Below are 22503 nucleotides of genomic sequence, written 5' to 3' on the forward strand. Positions count from 1 at the left end.
CTATGTAGATTCCTGCTACTTTTTCTCAAGGCATCCAATTACAGGATTTCATTTAAACCATCAAATTGCATCTCGATATAGGGGATTTGACTGAATGTCAACTAGATTGAAGTTAGCAATAGTTTTGGCCTCATTATAAACTTTCTTTGTTTTTGTAATTTTGTCTTCAAGCCACAGAATGAAGAATTGCCAACTATTTTATATGATAACCTCCTTGGTTGGAAATAGAACAGTGTAATTTGCAGAGCCCACTTCTTGCTGATAAATTACTGCTCAGGCAATGGAAATATCGCATGTAGAATGCAAATACGTAGGACTAGAAAATGTACTTTGCAACTTTAGACTGCTCTGCTGCAAGTTCAATCAGATAATCTTGAATATGCCAACATAAAGTACCCATGGATTACTTACCACTTGCAGACATATCACTGACCTGACCTGATACATTCCTTCAGATTAGTGTTTTATATGTCTTAAACAAGCTCTCAACAAGAGGGCAAACTTTAAGGTGATTGGAGGAAAGAATAGTGGGGGGAGTTGGAGATAATTTTTTTTTAAGTGGAGGGTGGTGAGTGCATGGAATGTCCTGTTAGGGGTGGTGGTAGAGGTAGATACATTAAGGACATTTAAGAATCTCCTAGATAAGTACATGGATGAAAGAAAAATGGAGGGCTGTGTAGGAGAGCAGGATTGATTTCAGAGTAGGTTAAAAGGTTGACACAACATTGTGGGCTGAAGGCCCTGTACTGTGCTGTGATGTTCTATGTTCTATGGTTAAGCTGCTATCCTGCATTTTCATTACGCCACATGGCTCACTCGTTCACAGCTGTTCAGCTGTTTATCTATACTCTAGGAGCTCCCCCCACAGGTTTTACTGTTAAAATATTGGACTACCGCTCCTTATTATAGATAGAAGTGCAAGCTTTGCCCTTTTCCATCACCCTAATGGTGAGACGAAAATTAATTCATCCACTATGGCATGATAGGGTTCAATTTTGGTCACCATAATTCAGGAAGCATATGAAGTCGTGGCAGAATGCGGAGAAATATTTACTAGAATATTCCAGGGATGAGGAACACGTTACAGGAAAAAAGGTAGAGAAACTAGTTATCAATTGAGCAGAGAGGATTGAAGGAGATGTGACTGAAGAATTTAAAATAATAAGACATTGTTGATAGAGAAACTTCACAAGGACACAAACTTAACATGATTATACAAGCAACATAAAAAAAAAACACTTTTTTAACAGGATGGTAAAGTAAAAGATTCTCAACACAGAATAAGATCAATGTTTAAAAGAAAAATTACATTGGGCAATAATTTTTTTCAAAAGAGTTGCTTCCTCAGAATTTGTTTTTGTTTATGATAAACCACTTGAAGCTAAACACAAATATACTTTCAGACTACTTGTATCACATAGGAATTTGGAGAAACAAGAAATTAACTTTAATTGAATATAATGTGTTTAATTGCATAATAGTGCTGCCACTTTGCAATAGTTCAACTAAGCTAAAAATGTTTTATTTATAATTTTCCTCTGTACTCAGTGTCCAAGGCTTCTCGCTTAAGTGTCCAACAATAATCAGCCAGTATTGATGGATTTGAGTTGCCCTGATACTATTTCTCTGTGATGGCAATGTCCTGGTGAAACCTTTCACCATGCTCGACACTGACAGCACCAAGATTTGCAGGAAAGAAGTCTAGATGGAAATGCACAAAATGAATCTTTAGTGACAGGTTGTACTTCATGGTTTTGTATGCTTGAAGTATGTTGTCAACCAATTGCACCTAGTTCAGTGCCCCGTAGTTGCCAAGAAAATTTTCAACAATATCGTTGAATGCCTTCCATGTGATTTTCTCCAGTCCCAATAGAATTTCTTCAAATTGTCTGCCATTGGTGACCTGTTTGATTTGTAGACCAACAAAAACACATTCTTTAATCTTGGCATCAGTTATTTGGACATGAGTTAAGAATTGAAAATACAAGTATAGGCGATTTTTAAAAAATAGTTTGTGATAGGGAAATTTCATGGTGATTTTCATGATCAGCAGCCCAAAATCCATAAAATACACTCTAAAGTATTCAGGAAGCCAAATCTTTGATGTCCACTATTACCGACCATTTGAGGAATAGCACAACAATTTTAGATTTGGCATGTTACTATACTACTACTATACTTCCGGTAAGATGGTGGTACATTCAAATGCAGTGGCCTCTCAGGAGTCAACCAAAGGTGATTTTTGCATTTTTACATGTCTTTCTTTACGATTACAGGATAATCCTGGGCTTGAAGAATTCCAGGCACTGCAGGTTCTGCTCATCAGCGAGCTGCTCATTGGTGGTGGAGCTGGAGTTGGTGTGGACTGTGCTACTGCTAGTTAAAAAGGTGAGCAACCTAACAGTGAGTGATTGTCTTGGATGTTTCTCTTGCAATCGTACGATCCAGTTGGACATTGATAATGTGAAATGCTGCCGGTTCTTTTCCCTCAGTTATGGGGAAAACAGATGGCAGTGGAGCTGCATGGCCTTGGTTGCAGTGAGGACTAGGCCTTGAGCCGCGGGCTTGCCTGCTGCAGCACTCCAGGAGAGGAGTCACTGGAGGTGGTGTGGTGCAGTGTCCATGCTGGAGTGGGGGCTGGCCCTTTCTGTTGGTGCTGCCCTCTGGTGTTCAGTTGGTGGAATGAAAGCTGGATTGTGCACGTGCATACATTCATCTGAGGACTACTAAGAACTGCTTGTTCTTGCCGATAACATCCATTCACCATCAATTTACAGGGCATGTCACTCAGGAACTTGGTGTGTGTGTGTATATATATATATATAATTTTTGTGTGACTATTTACTTGCAATATGTGCCTTGTGCTGTGTATGACTCTTGGCACCTTGGCCCTGGGGGAACGCTGTTTCATTTGGCTGTATTCATCCTTGGTTGAATGATAATTAAACTTGAGTTTACTGACTTCTGGACTCAACATTGGATGTAATAATTTCAGATAAGGATTCTGCATTCCTTCAAACTCTTTCGTACAAAATTCTATTTCCAATGTTTTCATCTGTTCACTCACTCTATCTATGTCCTGCTGCAAAGTACAAATATCCTCATTAAAATATTTTCTTCCACCCATTTTAGTTTCATGGCAAACTTGGTTACCTCATACTTTGCCCTCTTCTCCATAATCATACACAAATAACTCTGGGACAAGAACTGTCTCCTGAGGCGCTTCACTAATTATATCCCTATAACACAATTTCCTGGCAATAAGCTCCATTGTTCAATATTCAGTACAATTCTGTATTTTGCAACCATAAACTGTGAGGCTTACTCTACCATTCAATGCCATCTTGGGGACAGAAATATCATTGCTGAGTGCCGATTCCCCGTCGCTTGCACACTGCCACTCAGTGGCGGGGAAGACTAACAGCAGCTCCGAGGTTCGGCCCTCTCGGCGCCAGACCGGAGACGTAATGACATCAGGCCGCCGACGTTGGACGTAGTCTCCGTTTTGCTCGCTCTCACAATGTCGGCTGGATCGCCGCAGTCTGCGGGGTAAGGAGCTCGGAAATGACGGCGTTGGGTGCTCAGTCCGTTTACATGCCCGCGTTCTGACTTGCTTAGGGATGTTGATGTACCCGCCAGGTTGGGGGATGATGCAAGGCCACCATGCTGATAGTCGCGGGCGGTGCTTGGTACATGTTTTAAGAAAAAGGAAACCGGTGCGTCGCTGGTCATAGGCCCGAAACCCGCCGAGTAAACTGACGTTGACTGAGCCCAAACCGGGCCTGGCCGAGTCCAGATCGGTTTGGGACCAGGAGTCGACCCAGACGCGCAGCCGTCGTGGAACAGGCGCCGACCGGGCCTAAGTTGGCTCGACTAATCGGACTTCGATGTGAAATAAACCTTTGTGGAATAAATGGGTTCAGTCCGAGTTTGAGGGCGGAGGCGTTGTTGACCGGTAGTATCACTATAACACCAAGTTTACCTCTATCCAATTAGACCCAAAATTAATCCCCCTTCCCCTATGTAAGCATCATACCAGTTGACAGTAAAGAGGTGCGATGAAGTGTTCCCACCGTCTCCTATTCCCTCTTTCCCCTGTATTTGTGTCCTCAAGATTTTTAATTAAACTTCAAACTTTTTTTTTTGCCACAGCTGGGATAAAATGCATTTAAAAAGTGTCACAGAAGCATGCACTTCACCGCGCTCGCTACAAATAGAAAGGAATTGCAGCACCAATAAGTATAAGGCTTCTTTGAACTCCGGAATAAATTGTTTAAAGTTTTCAAGACCACTGATCTTAGTATTAACGAATTGCCTTTCAATCATTTAGAAGTAGGGTTGAGAAGGAAAACATACGTTATTCTTTAAAATAAATGCTTAGCGTTTCAATATAGGGTTTCTTGTTATCAGGTTGAATTAGACTTGAATTGTCTTGCTTAAACGTGGCAACAGTTGCTGTTCCGAATGAAAAGTATTTTGATAAAATTTGCACAGCAAAATATTTTTTTTATAAAATCCTATTTCATAGTGGAATGCTTTATATAAATTTGATATTTAAAGTTAATGAAAAGTTGGTAAACATGGAGGTAATGCAATGGAATAATATTATTCCAGATTATTTCATAAAACATTTTTAGTTAATGTTAAACTTGGATTTCATTATTCTAAAATGATCATCTAGTGTATACGTTGGATTCCAGTTATTTGGGACATTGGGACCTGCTTCACTTAGCTGAAATTTCATGGAAATAGTTAAAAAGCTATAAAGAAGACAAACCACTGTTTAACTGAGCAACTATATATGTAAGTGAAATACAGAACAAATTATAGCAATAACAATGCTACTACAGTACGATAAAACTGTACTAGTTCCTAATTGCTATCAACAGAGAAATCCATCCAGTGTACGCTGCCATGTTCTTTTGATTGACTATAAATGAACAAAATCATCACTGACATTTAGTGCAGATGATGGACTGTTGGTGCATCCTCCAAATCTTCATTTTCGTTGTAACATTCAATATGATTGTCAATACCTTCAAATTCTTCATAGTTCCTTCCTTGTTGAAGTAGTGAAATTGTTTTATTTTCACTCCTGGCTGTTTCTGGCATCTCTAAGCCTGAATGCTTGAAACTGCATTGAGCAAAACAGTTCTGAATTGTCTTACTGATTACTTCTTGCCAATTATAAACGACTTAACTTGCTGTTTTTTGAACACACAAACATGCTATTTAAGAACTGTGCGCTGTAAGCATGTATAGTGTCAAACGGCCATACAAGTGCATGCGATTGATGCTAGTTAGAAACTTCTGCAAGTCGTCTGTCCCAACTAAGTGAGATAGTGTCCAAAATAAATGAAAGGAATCCCATCTATCTTCTTGATAAGTTTTTGTTCTTTGAGTTGTCCCAAATAAACTGCTGCCCTGATTAACTGGAATCCACTGTATATGTGGAAAATTTCTCTAAATATATTTCTCTCTTCAGCGAGACAGAGTGACATTAACTGCTACACTGATTTTTGATTGTAACTATTTGTATTTAGCTGAAAATGCATATCAGTTAATTTACAAACAATATGCATGTGGTGAAGTTAATGCATTTTTATTAAGTGATTTATAGGTCAGTCTTTAGTATATATTAAGTTGGATCTTTATTGCCTAAAACAAAGTTGAGATTGTGATCAGTTGAAATGTTTTTCACCTTTGCATTCTCCAACCTAAATAATTTTTTTATGGTATGTACAAAATAAAGAGTCCATAGAACAGTACAGTACAGGAATGGACCCTTCCATCTGTGATATTGCACTGAGCTAATTAATGTAATAATGCTTCATTAAACTAATTCTTTCAGCCTGCATGAGGTCAGTCTCCTCCATTCTCTGCATATTCATGTGCCTACCTGAAAGCCTCTTAGATTCTTCTGTGGAATCTGCCTGTTTTTGGCAATACATTTCAGGCACCCACCAATCTCTGTGTGTGCTCTTCCTCACCTCCTCCCAATGAATTTCTGATTACATGTTTCAACCCTGGGAGAAAGATACCGGTGGTGAACTCCATCTGTGCCTCTCAATTTTATAAACTGGTATCAGGTTTTCTCTCAACCTCTGCTGCTCCAGAGAAAACAACATTTGTTTATCCAACCTCTCATATAGCACATGCCCTCTAATCCAGGCTTCTTCCTGGTTAACCACTTATACACCCTCCACATCCTTACTATAATGAAGTGACCAAGAATAAATACAATACTCTAGTTGTGGCTTAAACAAAGTTTTATAAAGCATCAGCATAACTGCCTGACCAGTGAACTCAGTTCCTTGACTAATAAAGCCAAACATCTCATACACCATCTTTATCACCTGCTCAACTTGTATGGCAATTTTCAGGGAGCCACTGACTTGGATCCTAAGATCCTTCTATATGCCATTGTGTTTAAGGGCCCTGCCATTACCATGTGCTTACCCTTTACGTTGGATCTCCCAAAGTCCAACACCTCACATACTCTCTGAACAAACTCCATCTGCAACTTCTCTGCTCATATCTACACTGATTATACCTGGTGTATCCTTTACCAACCTTCTACACTGTCTACAATGCCACAAATCTTTGTGTCATCTCGAAACCAGTTAACCCAACAATCCACATCTCACAAAGAGTAGAGGTCCCAGTATTGGTCCCTGTGGAACATTACAAGTTATAGAAGTCTTGCAGGAATAAGAATCATTGCACAGTACCCTCTGTCTTTTACAGGATATGCTTTTTTTTTCTTTGGCTGAATTAAAAACTACCTTGAGTCTTTGATTATAAAAACGAAAGAGTAACAATATAGTTTATATCTCGGACTGTTTATGTAAGTTAAATGATCTGATTGCCGCTCAGATCAATTGACTTGATGTTTTGTTTCTCATTACTTGTTTTCTTTAGCAAGATTAGCATTTCATTTTGAAGGAGTTTATTTTTCATTTAAATGAACATTATGAATCTTGCACTGTTTATTGATTTTACGTAAAACAGTAGTGTGGGAACAGACCCTTCAGCCCACAATGTTGTGCTGAACCAATTAGTAATCAAATGGCCAACTAAACTAATCTCCTCTGTCTGCATTATGTCCATATCTTTCTGTTTTCCTCACACTTCAGGCACCCATCACTCTGTGGAAAAAAAAACTTGCCTCTCACATCTTTGAAATGGCCCCCTCTCATCTTAAACATATGCTCTCTGGTTATGGAAATCTCAACCCTGGAAAAATGATACTGTCCAAGACTCTATCTATGCCTCTCAAAATCTTATAAACCTCCAACAGATTTCCTCTCAGCCTCTGCAACTCTAGAGAATATAACCCAAGTTTGTCTAAGCTCTAGTGCCCTCTAATCCAGCCAGCATCCTGCTGAACGACTTCTGCTCTCTGCAGAGCTTCACCATCCTTCAGGGCAACCAGAAGTGTATGTAATAGGGCAACCAGAAGTGTATGTAATACTCCAGATGCGGCCTAACTGCAGTTTTATAAAGCTGCAAGATAACTTCCTGACTTTTGAACTCAGTGCCTCGACTAATAAAGGCAAGCATGCATCAGCCTTCTTATCCATCCTATCAACTTGTGTAGCAACTTTCAGGAGCTGTTAACTTGAACCTTAAGATTCTGTTCATCAACACTGTTAAGGGTCTTGTTCTGAACGGTGTATTGGCTCTTTACGTTTGAAATTCTTCACACCTGTACTGTAAGTAAGCAGGATTTTAACATCTCTGATCAGCTTTGCATTGGTTGATAGAAATTTTCACTAGTATTGTGATAAAGTACTTAATGTGTTTGAAGTTGGATTGACTTTGGCTGAGAAGTTGTTTCTTTTTTAGATCCTAGTTTAATGGATTTCACAAAGGCTTGTGAGGTAGTGATAGCTATATACCTAAAGATTGGAGAGGAAAACAATTGGGTAAAATTTACATTAGATAAAGAAATCTGTGTTGGCCATGATGCCAATGTAACTAATCCCTTCAGCACGCGTGTAATCTGTATTCCACTATTCCCTGCCTGTTCATGTCTACTTCGACAACCTCCATTGGTAGTATGTTTTAGGCACCTACCACTTTGTATCTGTTTAAAAAAAACAAACACTTCCCTTCCTCAGCTCCTTTGAGTATCCCCTTCTCCCATATTTAGTAACCCTACACGGGGAAGAAGACTGACTACCCTTCTACAGTGGGGCTAGAAGGTTTGTGAATGCTTTAGAATTTTCTGTTTCTGCATAAATATGACCTAAAATGTGATCAGAGCTTCGTGTGGGTTCTGAAACTAGATAAAGCGAAGCCAATTAGATAAATAACACAAAACGTTATACTTTTTCATTTATTTATTGAGAAAAATGATCCAATATTACATGTATTTGTTGGAAAAAGTATGTGAACCTTTGCTTTCAGTGACTGATGTGAACCCCTTGAACCGCAATAACTTCAACAAAAACAAAAGAGCTGGTTGTGGATTACAAGAGGAATGGAGATGGTCTAACCCCTATTGACATCAATGGATCTGGGGTTGAGAGGGTAAACAGCTTTAAGTTCCTTGACATCCATATCACCGAGGACCTCACGTGGTCTGTACACACCTGCTTGATATGGGCCCCCAAATTCTGAGAACTATCTACAGGGGCACAATTGAGAGCATCCTGACTGATGCATCACTGCCTGGTATGGGAACTGTACCTCCCTTAAACGCAGGATTCTGCAGAGAGTAATGCGGACAGCCAGCGCCTCTGTAGTTGTGAACTTCCCTTAATTCAGGACATTACAAAGACATGTGATAAAAGGGCCTGAAGGATCATTGTGGACCTGAGTCACCCCAACCACGGTCTATTCCAGCTGCTGCCTTCCAGGAAATGGTACTGCTGCATAAAAGCCAGCACCAACAAGCTCCTGGACAGCTTCTTCCATCAGGCCATCAGATTGATTAACTCTCGTTAATTTGAGTGTATTTCTATATTACATTGACTTCTATTTATTATAACTTGTTATACATTACTATGATTGCTTATTGCACATTTAGACGGAGATGTATCGTAAAGATTTTTACTCATGTATGTGAAGGATGTAAGAAATAAAAGTCAATTCAATTCAAAATTCCAGTAACTGTTGATCAGTCCTGCACATGGGCTTGGAGGAATTTTAGGCCATTCCTCCTTACAAAATTGATTGAACTCTAGGATGTTGGTGGGCTTCCTTGCATGAACTGCTTGCTTCAGGTCCTTCCATGACATTTCTATAGGATTATAGACTTGACCATTTCAAAACGTGAAATTTCTTCTGCTTTAATCATTCTTTGGTAGACTGATGTGTGTTTATGGTTGTTGGCTTGCTCCATTCTTCAAAACAAAGTGAGATAAGCCCAGGCTCATTTTAATACAACTCACTTACTCCATATCAAGTCATTAAAACAAGATAGCCATTATCATTGACTTTCATTTCAAAACAGACTTGATTATAGGAGACCAGGGGCAGTGGTGGGAAGATGGTTCTCTGACTTGAGGCCAGTGAACAGAGCTACTCCACAAAGATCAAGTGCCAACACCTCTATTGTTTGTGATTTATATAAATGATGAAAATGTAAGTGATACAGTTTTGAAATCTAAAGACAACACAAAAATTGGTGTAGTTGTGGGCTGCAGCAAGGATACAGCAGGATGTAGATCAGAGAGAAATATGGCTGGCGAAATGGCAGATGAAGCTTAATCCTGACAAGTGTGATGTGGAAGGTCAAGTGCAAGTGTAAACGATACAGTAAATGGCAGGACCTTTGGAAACACTAATGTACAGGTCCACAGCTCCCTGAAAGTGGAACACAAGTGAATGGAGCAGTAAAGGCAGCTAAGGTGTACTTGCCTTCTTCAGTCATAGCATTGAGTATATATGTTGGGAGGTCATAAAACTAGTTAGGCCACACTTGGAATGCAGTACAACAAGGATGTGGAGATTTTGGAGAGGGTGCAGAGGAGGTTTAGTAGAAAGCTGTAATGAGCTATATCGAGAGCTTGAATAAATTTGGTTTGTTTTCTTGGAGGGAGAATCTGATAGCAATTTATTATGTAGTTTATTACAATAGAGAATTCATTGTTCCATCATCAATGGCAGGCCATCCTGGTCCCGAAGCAGCAAGGCAGACCCAAGCCATGTTTCACAGATGGGATGAGGGTCTTACGCTGGAATGCAGTGTTTGTTTTTCAACGAATATAATGCTTCTCATTTAAGCCAAAAATTTCTATTTAGGACTCATCCATCCACAGAACATTCTTCCAATAGGCTTCTGGCTTATCTACCGAACTGCCTGATTCCACCATACCTCTGGTAACATGTTCCAGCCATCTACCACTCTGCATTAAAAAAACATGCCTTTTATGTCTTTAAACTTCCACCCCTCAGCTTCAAAGCACATCATCCTGTATTTGACATTTCTACCTTGGGGATAAGATTATGACTGTCTACCATATCTATGCTACTGTTAATTTTAAAAATCTCTGTCAGGTCTCTCCTTAGTCTCCAACACAGTAAGGAGAAGAACCCTAGTATGTCCAACCTTTCCTTATAGCTCCTAACATCTAATCTCGACAGCATTCTAGTAAACTTCTTCTGTACCCTCTCCATGTTCTATCAATGAAGGGGTGACCCGAACTAAACACAGTATTCTGAAAGTGGTCTGAATAAAGTTTTTAATGTAGCTGTATCATGTCTTCCTTACTCTTATACTCAATACTCCTACCAGTGGAGGCAGTCATGTGATATGCCACCTTTACCACCTTATACACTTGCATAGCCATTTTCAGTGTTGTTAACTTGGATCACAGGATCCCTCTGCCCTTCAATGCTATTAACAGGACTACAATTAACTATATTTTCTTGTCTTATTTGACTTCCTAAAGTGCAACAGCTCTTACTTGCCTGGATTGAACTACATCTGCCACCTCTGCCCATATCTGTAACTGATCTATATCCCACTGTATATACACTGACCCACAACCTCACTTATCTTGTGTCATCTGCAAACTTGCTAATCCACCTCTCTATATTTTCATTCAAATCACTGATATTTCACAGACAGAGATCCCAGCACTGATTCTTGCAGAGCATCACTGGTCATGACCTCCATACAGAATAATGGCCTTCCACCGCTGCTCTGTTCTATGGGAAATTCAGTTTTGAATGTAAATTTTACAATCCATCCTGGATCCCATGTATCTTTATCTTCCGAACATACAACAAGCAATCTAATGTCTTACTAAAGTCCATTTAGGTAACATCCTCTGCCTTACCCTCATCAAATACCTTTGTTACCTCTGGAAAGAAAGAAAACTCAATTAACTGTGTAAGACATGACAAGATCATCCTGTAGTTTTAGATTGAATGGTTTGCTGAAAGTGGAAAAACATCAAAAAGGATGTTGGAATTGTGATATCCACAATATTAATCAGTGTTTTTGTTGTTTTAGGCGCCGTAGTAAATGGGATTGTCCGGAATCACTTCCTGTGTCAATAGAGTCTCAGATGAACAATTTTTCAGTCACAATGCCACAGAGTGGAGGTCTCTCAGGCTCTGCGACAGGCAGCCATTCTTCTCAATCTTCATCAGATGCATTGGATGCAGCTTCTGCTGCAGCTGCTAGAATTAATGCTATGTTGATGGCAAAAGGGAAACTAAAGTTACCACAGACTCCAAGTAACAGAGTAAGTAATGTTTTTGAATTTAGTACACAGTAATCCTTTTAGACTGCCATTATGAAGTGATAGCATTTTGTTATCTGGTCAGCCTAGCTGTAACAAATAGTTTGAGCAACATTTTCTGTGTCAATGGCACTTAACAGTATGATGCTATATTTAACAACAAAATGCTTCAACCTACATTGTTGCAAACTTGGTATTTTACTACATATTTCCTTATAGAAAATGCAGACAATTCTATTCTTTGTGAGAAACAGTTGAAGTTTCAGGTTGATGACCCTTTGTCAATACTCATGGTTTTTGACTTGAAATGTTAACTTTCTTCCCATAGGTATAGCCTGACCCATTGAGTTTACGATTAGCTTTATTTGTCACATGTACATCAAAACACAGTGAAATGTGTCACTTGTATTAATAACCAACACAGTCCAAGGATGTTCTGGGGGCAGTCAGCAAATGTCGCCATGCTTCTGACGCCAAAGTAGCATGCTCACAGCTTACTAACTCTAAATCCACGTCTTTGGAACGTGGGAAGAAATGGAAGCGATCACTGGGAGAACGTACAGAGTCCTCATAGACAGCAGCGGGTATTGAACCTGAATTGTTGTGCTACCATGCTGCCCGTGTATTTCCAGCATTTTCTGTTTTTATTTTTAGATCTCCAGCATCTAGTTTTTTTTTTGAGTTTCACTTAAGCGCACATCTTTTGTTTGAAGTACTGATGATCATAATTTCTAATGGGGCACTAAACCAAGGCCACCAATCTTTGTTCATGTATGATTTTATTACACAGTTTGAAGGCTTTACCCTGAGTAAACTGGAGGCACCACCCACAAGATTTGGGAGCTTTTTAAGTAGTAAGTCTGCAGTTAATCAGTTTGAATCAAGCTATTTTCTTTGGCCTTTATCTCTGAATCATCCCTATGTTTTATCCTTTCAAATCTTCTGAAATGCAACAAGTGAAGAGGAGATTTAACATCCCATCCTCTGTCGGGGCAAGGCTAGTGCTGAGGAGATGATTCATCTTAACACTTCCTAAAAGCTCAATACCATTGAAGCCCGTCTTGAATTAATTTGTGTGATATCTTAAAATAACTGAGTGCATTAGAAACAGCAAGGCTGTAGAACTGGATGACATCTCACCTACTGAAGGAATGCACTCCAAAACAGGTGTGCGGCTACTTGTATCTACAGAGGAACAGCCATGTAGAAAACTACCATATGATGTCCCCTTTACTAAAAGGACAAGTACAGTCTGACAAGTTACCTCTCAGTTAGTCCACTTTCAATCAACAGCAAAATTTTCGATAATGCTATCAAGATCATTTAATCCTTTAGTAACCACCTCATTAATACGTGGTTTGGAATTCGTCAGCTTCACTTGGTCTTGAAGCTCAGCACAGTCTTCTTCCACAAAGAAATGAATTAAGTCATTAAGTTGGTATTTGGCAATATCTTTGAATCTAGAAGTCCTGTTAAAATTGAAGTCAGTATGTGTCAAAGAAAAAGCATGAACCGAAGTACTACCTTATATACAGAGAAAAATGATTGTTGGACAACAAAGATTGCAGCTTCAGTACATTACTGCAGGAGTTTTTCAGGGCATTGTTTAGTTCCATCCACTGTTTCCTCAATGACTTTCCGTCTTAAATTCAGAAGTGGGGATATTCGACTTGATTTCCGAACTCAAGGTCTACACCACATTTCAACGTGGGCTAATCTTTGACGTATAAAGTTTGCGTCAAAGAAGTTCTAAATAATGGCGATTAACAACAACCAAAAATCTAACCCCAAATCATGATATTCAATGGCATTCCAGTTTTGAGTCCCCCTATCCTATCAGCATCCCAAAGGATTACCACCGATTGACCATATTGCAATTGAAAACTAACCGATATTATGTTATTGCTTGCACAAAAATTAAATTTTTATGTTGGGTTTTATTGTGATAACCTTAATTTCCAACCTAGAAAAGGAGGCTAAATTAATTGCCAGTTAATTTATTTTATCTGTCTTGGCTCCATATGCCTGTCAAAAATAAAGCAAATAATTGCACATAGATTGTTGTTTTTGTGTGAGAAGATTCAGTGGGATATAAAAAATTGCAAATGATTAATGAAAATGAAAAATTAGGGTACAGGTCAGTTAGTTTGTAAGGACAAATATTTTACAGCAGTTAAATGTACATTGGTCCAATAGAAAGTAATGAAAAGTGAAGGAAGCAAATGTATTTTGTATTAGTCCTCACTAGTTTATACATTGCAAGTTACATTCAGAAAAGCTGGAAAGCATAAATTGGAAGAAAGGCAGTATATCTGCAAGAAAGTGTTACCAAGTAAATTGTTGAAGGTATCACATAAGAAGTTCCTGGGTCATGATGGACTTCAGCTTGGAGACTTAAAGAAGTAGGATGGTGAGATAGTTCATGCTTTGGTTTTGATTTTTCAAAATTTTCCTGGTGTTAGGGAAAGCTCCATTAGTTTGGAAAATAGAGAATGCAACTCTATTCAAGAAGAGCAGAAGTCAGCAGAAAATTTAGCTGGTTAGCTTAAAGCCTGTCGTGGGGAAATTGAAATTAGAACACGACATTTGGAAAAATGTAATGTAATCAGTTATGACCAACCATATACAACCCTGAGATTCATTTTCTTGTGGGCATCCACAGTAAGTACACGAAGCACAATAGAATCAATGAAAGACTGCCCCCAACAGGACAGACAAGCAATCAATGTGTAAAAGACAACAAGCTGTGCGAGCACTAAAAGAAAAGAAAAATAAATAATGATAAATAAGAACTAAGTATTGAGAGTTTGAGTTGAAGAATCCTTGAAAGGGAGCCCATAGGTTGTGGAAACAATTCAGTGAAGGGAAGAGTGAAGTTATTCCCTTGGGTTAAGAAGCTGATGGTTGAGGGGTAATAACTTCTGGAACCTGGTGGTGTGGGTTCTGAGAAGAGAGCATGACCTGAGTGGTGGGGGGTCCTTAATGATGGAAGCTGCTTTCCTGTGACAGGGTTTCATGTAGATGTGCTCACTGGTGGGGAGGGCTTTGCCTGTGATGGACTGGGCTGTAACCATTACCTTTTGTATGCTTTTCTATTCAAGAGCATTGGTGTTTCCATACCACAGCGTGATGCAACCAGTCAAACTATAGATGTTTGTCAAAGTTTTAGATGAAATGTCGAATCTTCGTAAACCTGAATGCTGAGCTATAGTCAATGGAGAGCATCCTGCTGTATGCATCTTTGCTGTCCAGATGTTCCAGGGTTCAGTGAAGAGCCAATGAAATGGTGTCTGCTGTTGACCTGTTGTGATGGTAGACAAATTGGAATGGATCCAAGACACTTCCCAGGCAGAAGTTGATAAATTTCATCACTACCGTCTAAAAGCACTTCATTACAGTGAATATAAATGTTACTGGATGATAATCATCGAGGCAGGTTACCATATTCTTTTTAGGCGCCAGTATAATTGAAGCAAGTGGGTATCTCAGTCTGCCAAAGCAAGATTTTAAAGATATCAGTGAATACTCCAGTCAGTTGATCAGCATAGGTCTTTAGTATTCAACCAGGCACCCCATCTGGGCTGGATGCTTTCCGTGAGTTCACACTCATGAAGGATGCTCTCATGTTGGCATCAGAGACTAAAATCACAGGGTCAACTGGGGCTCTGGGAGTTTGTGAAGGTGCTTCCATGAATTAATGCTCAAAGTGAGTATAAAAGGTATTGAGCTCATCTGGGAACAAAGCCTTGTTGTCACCTATTTCGTTTGATTTCATTTTGTAGGAGGTGGTAGCTTTCAGCCACAGCTGTCGAGCATCCTTCAGTGATTCACGTTTAGTCTGGAATTGCTACTCTGCACATGAGATAGATTTCTGGAGATCATACTTGGGCCTCTTGTATTTTACTTGGTCACCAGACCTGAATGCCATTGATTTGGTCCTCAACAGATTGTAGATATAATGGTTCATCTGGAGCTTCTGGTTGAGGAAGACTGAATGATTTTGTAGGACACTCTCGTCTGTGACTTTTTTTAAAAAGTCCATGACGACTGTGGTGTATTGGTTAAGATCCTTTGAGTCCTTACACCCAGCCCAGTCCACCGACTTGAAGCAAACTTTGGATCTTTGCTCTTTAGCCTCTGCCTGTGCGCAGAGGAGGACAGCCAAGTGATCAGATTTCCCGAAATGCAGACCAAGTATGGAACAGTAGGCATTCATAATCGTAGTATAGCAGTGGTTGAGGGTATTGGGAGTCCTGGTGCTGCAGGTGATTTGTTGATGATTGGGCACCGATTTCTTCAAACAAACCTGAAGTCCCTGACAATGATTTGAAAAATGTCGGGGTAGGCTATTTCATGTTTGTTAATTGTTGCACTCAACACATCAAGTGCCCTTTAATGTTGACCTTTGGTGGCTTGTAAACAGCAGTCAGGATCATGGAGGAGAAGTTCCTTGGGAAGTAGAACGATTGGCACTTAATCATTAACTGTTTCAGGGTGGAGGAACACGAGTGCAACAAGACTAAAGAGTCTAAAGAGTTTATCATGAAATGTAGACACCCGCCTTTTGTCTTCTCCAAATCAGCAGTTTGATCCATCCTGCATATCAAGAAGCCCTCTGGACAATGCATCTGGCATGTCAAGAGGGAGCCATGTCTCCCTGAAGTGTTGAATGTAGCAATTCCTTACTTTTCTCCAATACAGCAATCTTGCCATTAGGTCCTCAGTCCTACTCTCCAATGACTACATTTTCTAAAAAGATGCTGGGTAGAGGAAGTGTGTTGCCCCCTCATTTTTGCTTTGGTTGGAGTAATGTGTAATGTAGATAAACCAGAACCAATGTCACATCTAAAATTATTACAGAAGATAAATACTTGTTTTTTATGTAGGAGTTAACATAGTGTGGATAAAAGATTCAGTGGTTCACTGGAAACAAATGCACAAATGTATTTTTTTGTACAAATATACAAAAAAACATTATTTTTCCTGGCAAGGTGTGATAAGTTTTGTGATAATCACTTCCAGTTTATATAAATGAAAGGACCAATAGCATGACTGCTAATTTCCTAATGACTCAGAAACTGCTGGAAAAGTTCTGATCAGGGCATAGAGACTATAAAAGAATATAGACAGGTTAAGTAAATAGGCAAAGATATGGTGGTTGGAATATAATGTGGGAAAAGGTGAAATTATCCACCTTAGCAGAAATAATAAAAGAAAAGATGTATTATCTAAATGTAGAGATATTGCAGAATGCTAAGATGTAGAGGGATCTGTGAGGCTTGCAGTCCGATATGAATGCATGGCAAGAAATTAGGAAAACTGACAAATTGATACTATTGGTTGTTCAGGAATTGAATATAAAAATAGGAAAATTTGCTTTAGGTATTTGAAGCATTTAATGAGACCATATTGAAGTGCTTTATATGCTTTTGGTTTCCTATTCAAGTAAGGATGCTAATATGTTAGAAGTGACTTAGAGAAGGTTTACTATAGTGGGTGGGTTGCTTTATGAGAAAAGGTTGGAAAGTATAATTTTCTATTAGCTAATGTTTAGAAGAATGAGAGGGAACAATTGAAACATAGAAGCTCCTGAAGGTGAATGTGGGCAAAATGTTTTAAAGGTTACTATTTAAGAGTAACTTGGTGATAAACCATGAAAAAGTTCCCTTAGATTATTAAAATAGCTAATAACTGTTTCATAATTGTGCAATAGAATCAAATACATTCACTTTGTCTTTCTAGTCGAAGTCTTCAAAGTCATCATCCCATCAAAAGAACAAAGATGATATGGTGGTTGCTGAAATTGAAATTAATGACGTTCCTATTGTATGTAGAAATTTACTTACAAGAGGCCATACTCAAGATGAAGTAAGTGGTGTACATCATAATTTAACCTTTGAATAGTTTATGCTGTAAATTATGAATGCTCAAGTGGGGTTCTTTCAATTAAGAAAATATGGACGTATGTACTAGATCTAAATCTGTATATGTTTGGGTAAATATGTTCTATGTTACAGCATTGGTTTAGATAAAAAGCTAAATTACAAAGATGTGCTGAGAATGATTACTCTAAATTTCAAGGAGAATTGATTGCAAAGTGTAATGAATGGGCAGAGCTTGGAGTCATATTTTGCACAGCAGAAATTGTTTGTGTTAGAAATTATTTATTTAAGCTCTAGGAATTCCTTGGGGTAGTGCTTTAGGCTATTTCCATCTCCATCCATGATGTCAGAAGTGAAGACATTTGCTGATAGTTGTATTATATTAAGTTTGATTCATATCTTGTCAGTAATCAAATTTATAGCCGAAAACTGAAATACCTAGACTGCATGCAGGTATGAACTGATAGGCATTTGCATTATTCCACAGATAGGCAACAATTTTCTTAAACAAGCTGTTCTAGAAATTCAGTGACATTATTGTTGTAGAGTCCACCACCACCATCATCGTGGATCAAAAGGTCAATATTGTGGCTAACAAATAGCAAAAAAAAGTGTTGGTATCCTGAAACAGTGACACAATTTTCATTCCAGAATCTCAGCAGCATCTACAGATTGCAAGTTGCTTGGAATAGAGCATAGAAATTTACAGCATATTACAGGCCCTTCAGCCCACAATGTTGTGCTGACCATGTAACCTACTGTAGAGGCTGCCTAGAATTTCCCTAGTACATAGCCATCTCTTTTTCTAAGCTCCATGTACCTATCTAAGAGGCTTTTAAAAGACGCTATTATATCCACTTCTGCCACTGCTGCCGGCAGTGCATTCCGCACACTCAGCACGCTCTGTGTGGAAAAGCTTACCTCTGACATCTCCTCGGTACCTATTTCCAAGCACCTTAAAACTATTACCCCTCATTTTAGCCATTTCAGCCCTGGGAAATAGCCTCTGGCAACCCACACAATTAATGCCCCTCATCATCCTATACACCTATCAGGTCATTCCAAGAAGAAAAGGCCAAGTGCGCTCAACCTATTCTCATAAGGTAGGCCCTCCAATCCAGGCAACATCCTTGTAAATCTCCTCTGCACTTTCTCTATAATATCCACGTCCTTCCTGTAGTGAGGTGACCAGAACTGAACACAGTACTCCAAGTGGGGTCTGACAAATGTCTTATATAGCTGTAGCATTACCTCATGGCTCTTGAACTCAGTCCCACGGTTGATGAATACCAACACACCATATTGCTTCTTAACAGCACTGTCAACCTGCGCAGCAGCTTTGAGTGTCCTATGGACAGGGACCCCAAGATCTCTCAGATCCTCCATGCTACCAGGAGTCTTACCATTAATATTATATTCTGTCATCAAATTGGGTCTACCAAAATGAACCACTTCACGCTTATCTGAGTTGAAGTCCATCTTCCACTTCTCAGCCCAGTTCTGAATCCTATTGATGTCCCGCTGTAACCTCTGACAAGCCTCCAGACTATCCACAACATCCCCAACCTTGCTTTCATCAGCAAATTTACTAACTCCCCCTGCTACTTCTTCATCCAGGTTATTTATTTAAAAAATCACAAAGAAGAGGGGTCCCAGAACAGGTACCTATGGAACACCACTGGTCACCGACTTCCATGCAAAATATAAACCTCTACAACTACCCTTTGCCTTCTGTGGGCAAGCCAATTCTGGATCCACAAAGCAAGGTCTCCTTGGATCCCATACCTTCTTACCTTCTGAAGGAGCCTTTCATGGGGAATCTTATCAAATGCCTTGCTGAAATCTATATGCTCTACATCCACTGCTCTACCTTCATCAATGTGTTTTGTTACACCCTCAAGAAATTCAGTGAGGCTCGTGAGGCATGACATGCCCTTGAAAAAGCCATTCTGACTATCCCAAATCAGATTATGTCTCTCCAAATGCTCATAAATCCTGCCTCTTAGGATCTTCTCCAACAACTTGCCCACCACTGAAGTCAGACTCACTGGTCTATAGTTTTCTGGGTTATCTCTGCTCCCTTTCTTGAACAAGGGAACAACATTTGCAACCCTCCAATCCTGTACTTCTCCTGTCCCTATTGATGGCGGAAAGATCATCACAAGAGGCTCAGCAATCTCCTCCCTCACTTCCCACAGTAGCCTGGGGGTATATCTCATCTGGTCCCAGTGACTTATCTAACTTAATGCTTTTCAAAATCTCCAACACATCCTCTTTCTTAATGTCTATATGCTCAAGTGTTTTAGTCCACTGTAAGTCATCCCCACAATTGCCAAGGTCTTTTTCCCTGGTGTATACTTACCTGGATGAGTGTACTTTAACTTGTACACCATCCTGAGCAAAGCAGGCCACATAAATTGTTATCCCATCTATCACCCTAAATATTTATTCCTTCCACTGGCCTATTATGGCTTCAATGTGCCAAGTCTATAAAATGTAGTAAAATGTAGGCTAGTTAGGCTCAAACTCAAGATTGCAAATTATCCTTCAAGAAAAACATCATCCTAAATTGGAAATCTGCCATCAGTCCTTGATTGCTGCATCTGCATATTAGGAATTCTTACCAAAGTACTAAGGAAGTACTTTCAACAAACTGTCAGGTCAACAACCACTGCCTTCCAGAGGTTATTAATGCCGGCCTTTCCAACAATATCTGTAACATTTGAATTATAAATAAAGAAGAAATTGCAGTTGGAATCACCGAGTAGAAAAATATCAAAGTATGAGGAGCTATTCAACCCCTTATTTCTCTGGTACCTATACAAGATACTATATCCAGATAATTCTTCCTCACTCCCTGTAAAAGTGCATCATTTTCCTTTTCAGCTAAATAATCAATTTGTTTTGCAAGTTGCTAATGTGCTTTTGTGTACTTTTAGCCATTGCATTACACTATCTTCTAATCAACAGCAAACTAATAGAAGTTATTTGTTGATAGTGCTATCAATCACTAATGGCATACCATATTATGTTCTGCTTTGGTCTTGCTTGAGTGACTGCTCCAGAACTCATCACAATATTGGTCTGAACATAGTCCAAAAACTGAATTTCAGTGGTGAGGTGGGAGTGATTGCCCTTGGCGTCAAATCAGCAATGACCATAAGACCATAAGAAGATTGGCTGACTGGCAGAGGCAAAGAGTAGGGGCCTTTTCTGGATGGCAGCTGGTGGCTATTGTTATTATGCATGGATTGGTGTTAGGACTGCTTATTTTCAAGTTAAATGTCAGTGATTTGGATGACAGAATTGATGGTTTTGTGGCCAGGTTTGTGGATGATACGAAGGTAGGTGAGGGGCAGGTAGTGTGCAGAAAGGCTTAGATTAGGAGAATGGGCAAATAAATGGCAGATGGAATATTGTGGGAAGTGTATGGTCATGCACTTGGTAGAAGGAATAAAGGTGTAGATTATTTTCCAAGTGGAGAGAAGATTCAGAAATCAGAGGTGTAAAGGGACTTTGGAGTCCTTGTGCAGGATTCCGAGGTAAGGAAGACAAATGCAATGTTAGCATTCATTTCAAGAGGATTAGAATATAAAATCAAGGATATATATTTATCATTATTATTGTTATGAGCAGAGAGACAACATCTGCCGGAAGTAAATTCCTTGTATGTGCATAGGTACTTGGCGATTAAATTCTGATTCTGATATAATGCTAATGCCTTATAAGACATTGGTCAGAGTGCATTTGGAGTATTGTGAGCAGTTCTGGGCCTTTTTTCTAAGGAAAGATTTGCTGGCATTGAAGAGGATCCAGAGGAGGTTCATGAGAATGATTCCAGGGATGAAAGGGTTAACATACTGTATGAGGAGCATTTGATGGCTCTGGTCCTGTACTCGCTGGAGTCTAGAAGAGTGTGGGGGGGGGGGGGTGGACCTCATTGAAAGCTATTGAATATTGGAAGGTGTAGATAGAGTGGAATTAGGATGTTTCCTTTAGTGGGGGAATCTAGGAACAGAGGGTAGAGCGTCAGAATAGAGGGGAGTCCCTTTAGAACAGAGATGAGAAATAATTTCTTTAGCCAGAGCATGGGTAACCTGTGGAATTCATTAGCACAGACAGCTGTGGAGATCACAATTGAGTATATTTAAAGTGGAGGTTAATAGGTTTTAGGTGAGATCGTCAAAGGTTATGGGGAGAAGACAGAAGAATGGGGTTAAGAGAGGTAATAATCATTAAGTGGTCAGACTATTGTTGAAGATGGTTATTGCCTGGCAATTCTTCCCACGTAATCAGCCCATACCCAAATACAGTCATCATTGAAAATTTCTAGTTCTGAACTTATAATGAAGAAAATTCACCGATAAAGCAGATGAAGATGGAATAACCCAAAATACTACAAGAACCAGCAGCCTGTTTCTTGAGAGACATTGGTGTTTAATTTACATAGGGAGGTTACATGTAAAGCTTTATTCCCCAAGGCTTTTTTTCTGCATGTCCATTTCTAAAGTAACTTAACTGCCTCTTTAATTCACAATTAAAATGGTGTTATCACCACTTCAGCACCCCTGCAATATAAAAAACATTTAAAAGTTTGCAAATTCTTCAACAGATGATATCCAATTAGCATTATGAAAACAGGTTTTATAGCAGAACTGAATGTTTTTTTATATAACTGAATATTCTGTATATTTTTGTGACCAGAATTGGGTGCAGTATTCCCGTTGCCTTACTTGTTTTCTAAATATTTAAATACCCACATGCTTTTGTATCCTGTGCTACATTTATGAAACCCAGAATCCATTTTTTTCTTACTCTGTCACAGGTCCTGCCGTATTCAAAGTTTAGGCACAGATACCTGTGTCTTTCTGTTCCTCTCTACACTTTTAAATACTGTCTTTTTACTTTGATTCTTTCTTTAT

At 39.2% G+C, this 22503-nt stretch overlaps 1 protein-coding gene across 2 annotated transcripts in view; it reads left to right on the top strand.

The window, feature by feature from the left end:
• The first annotated feature begins 3473 nt into the window (after positions 1 to 3473).
• LOC140729013 (KH homology domain-containing protein 4-like) overlaps positions 3474 to 22503 on the top strand; it is a 57584-nt gene continuing 38554 nt past the window's right edge. The window contains exons 1-4 of one of the 2 annotated variants that reach the window (XM_073048251.1): positions 3483 to 3549; positions 8413 to 8535; positions 11468 to 11702; positions 17442 to 17567. In XM_073048251.1, coding sequence (XP_072904352.1) covers positions 8516 to 8535; positions 11468 to 11702; positions 17442 to 17567 — 381 coding nt within the window. In that variant the 5' untranslated portion in view covers positions 3483 to 3549; positions 8413 to 8515. Of the gene's footprint in view, positions 3550 to 8412; positions 8536 to 11467; positions 11703 to 17441; positions 17568 to 22503 lie in introns of both variants that reach the window. The other variant, XM_073048250.1, reaches the window with a different exon arrangement.

This window comes from Hemitrygon akajei, chromosome 6 (genome assembly GCF_048418815.1).
Source record: "Hemitrygon akajei chromosome 6, sHemAka1.3, whole genome shotgun sequence".
Classification (NCBI taxonomy): domain Eukaryota; kingdom Metazoa; phylum Chordata; class Chondrichthyes; order Myliobatiformes; family Dasyatidae; genus Hemitrygon; species Hemitrygon akajei.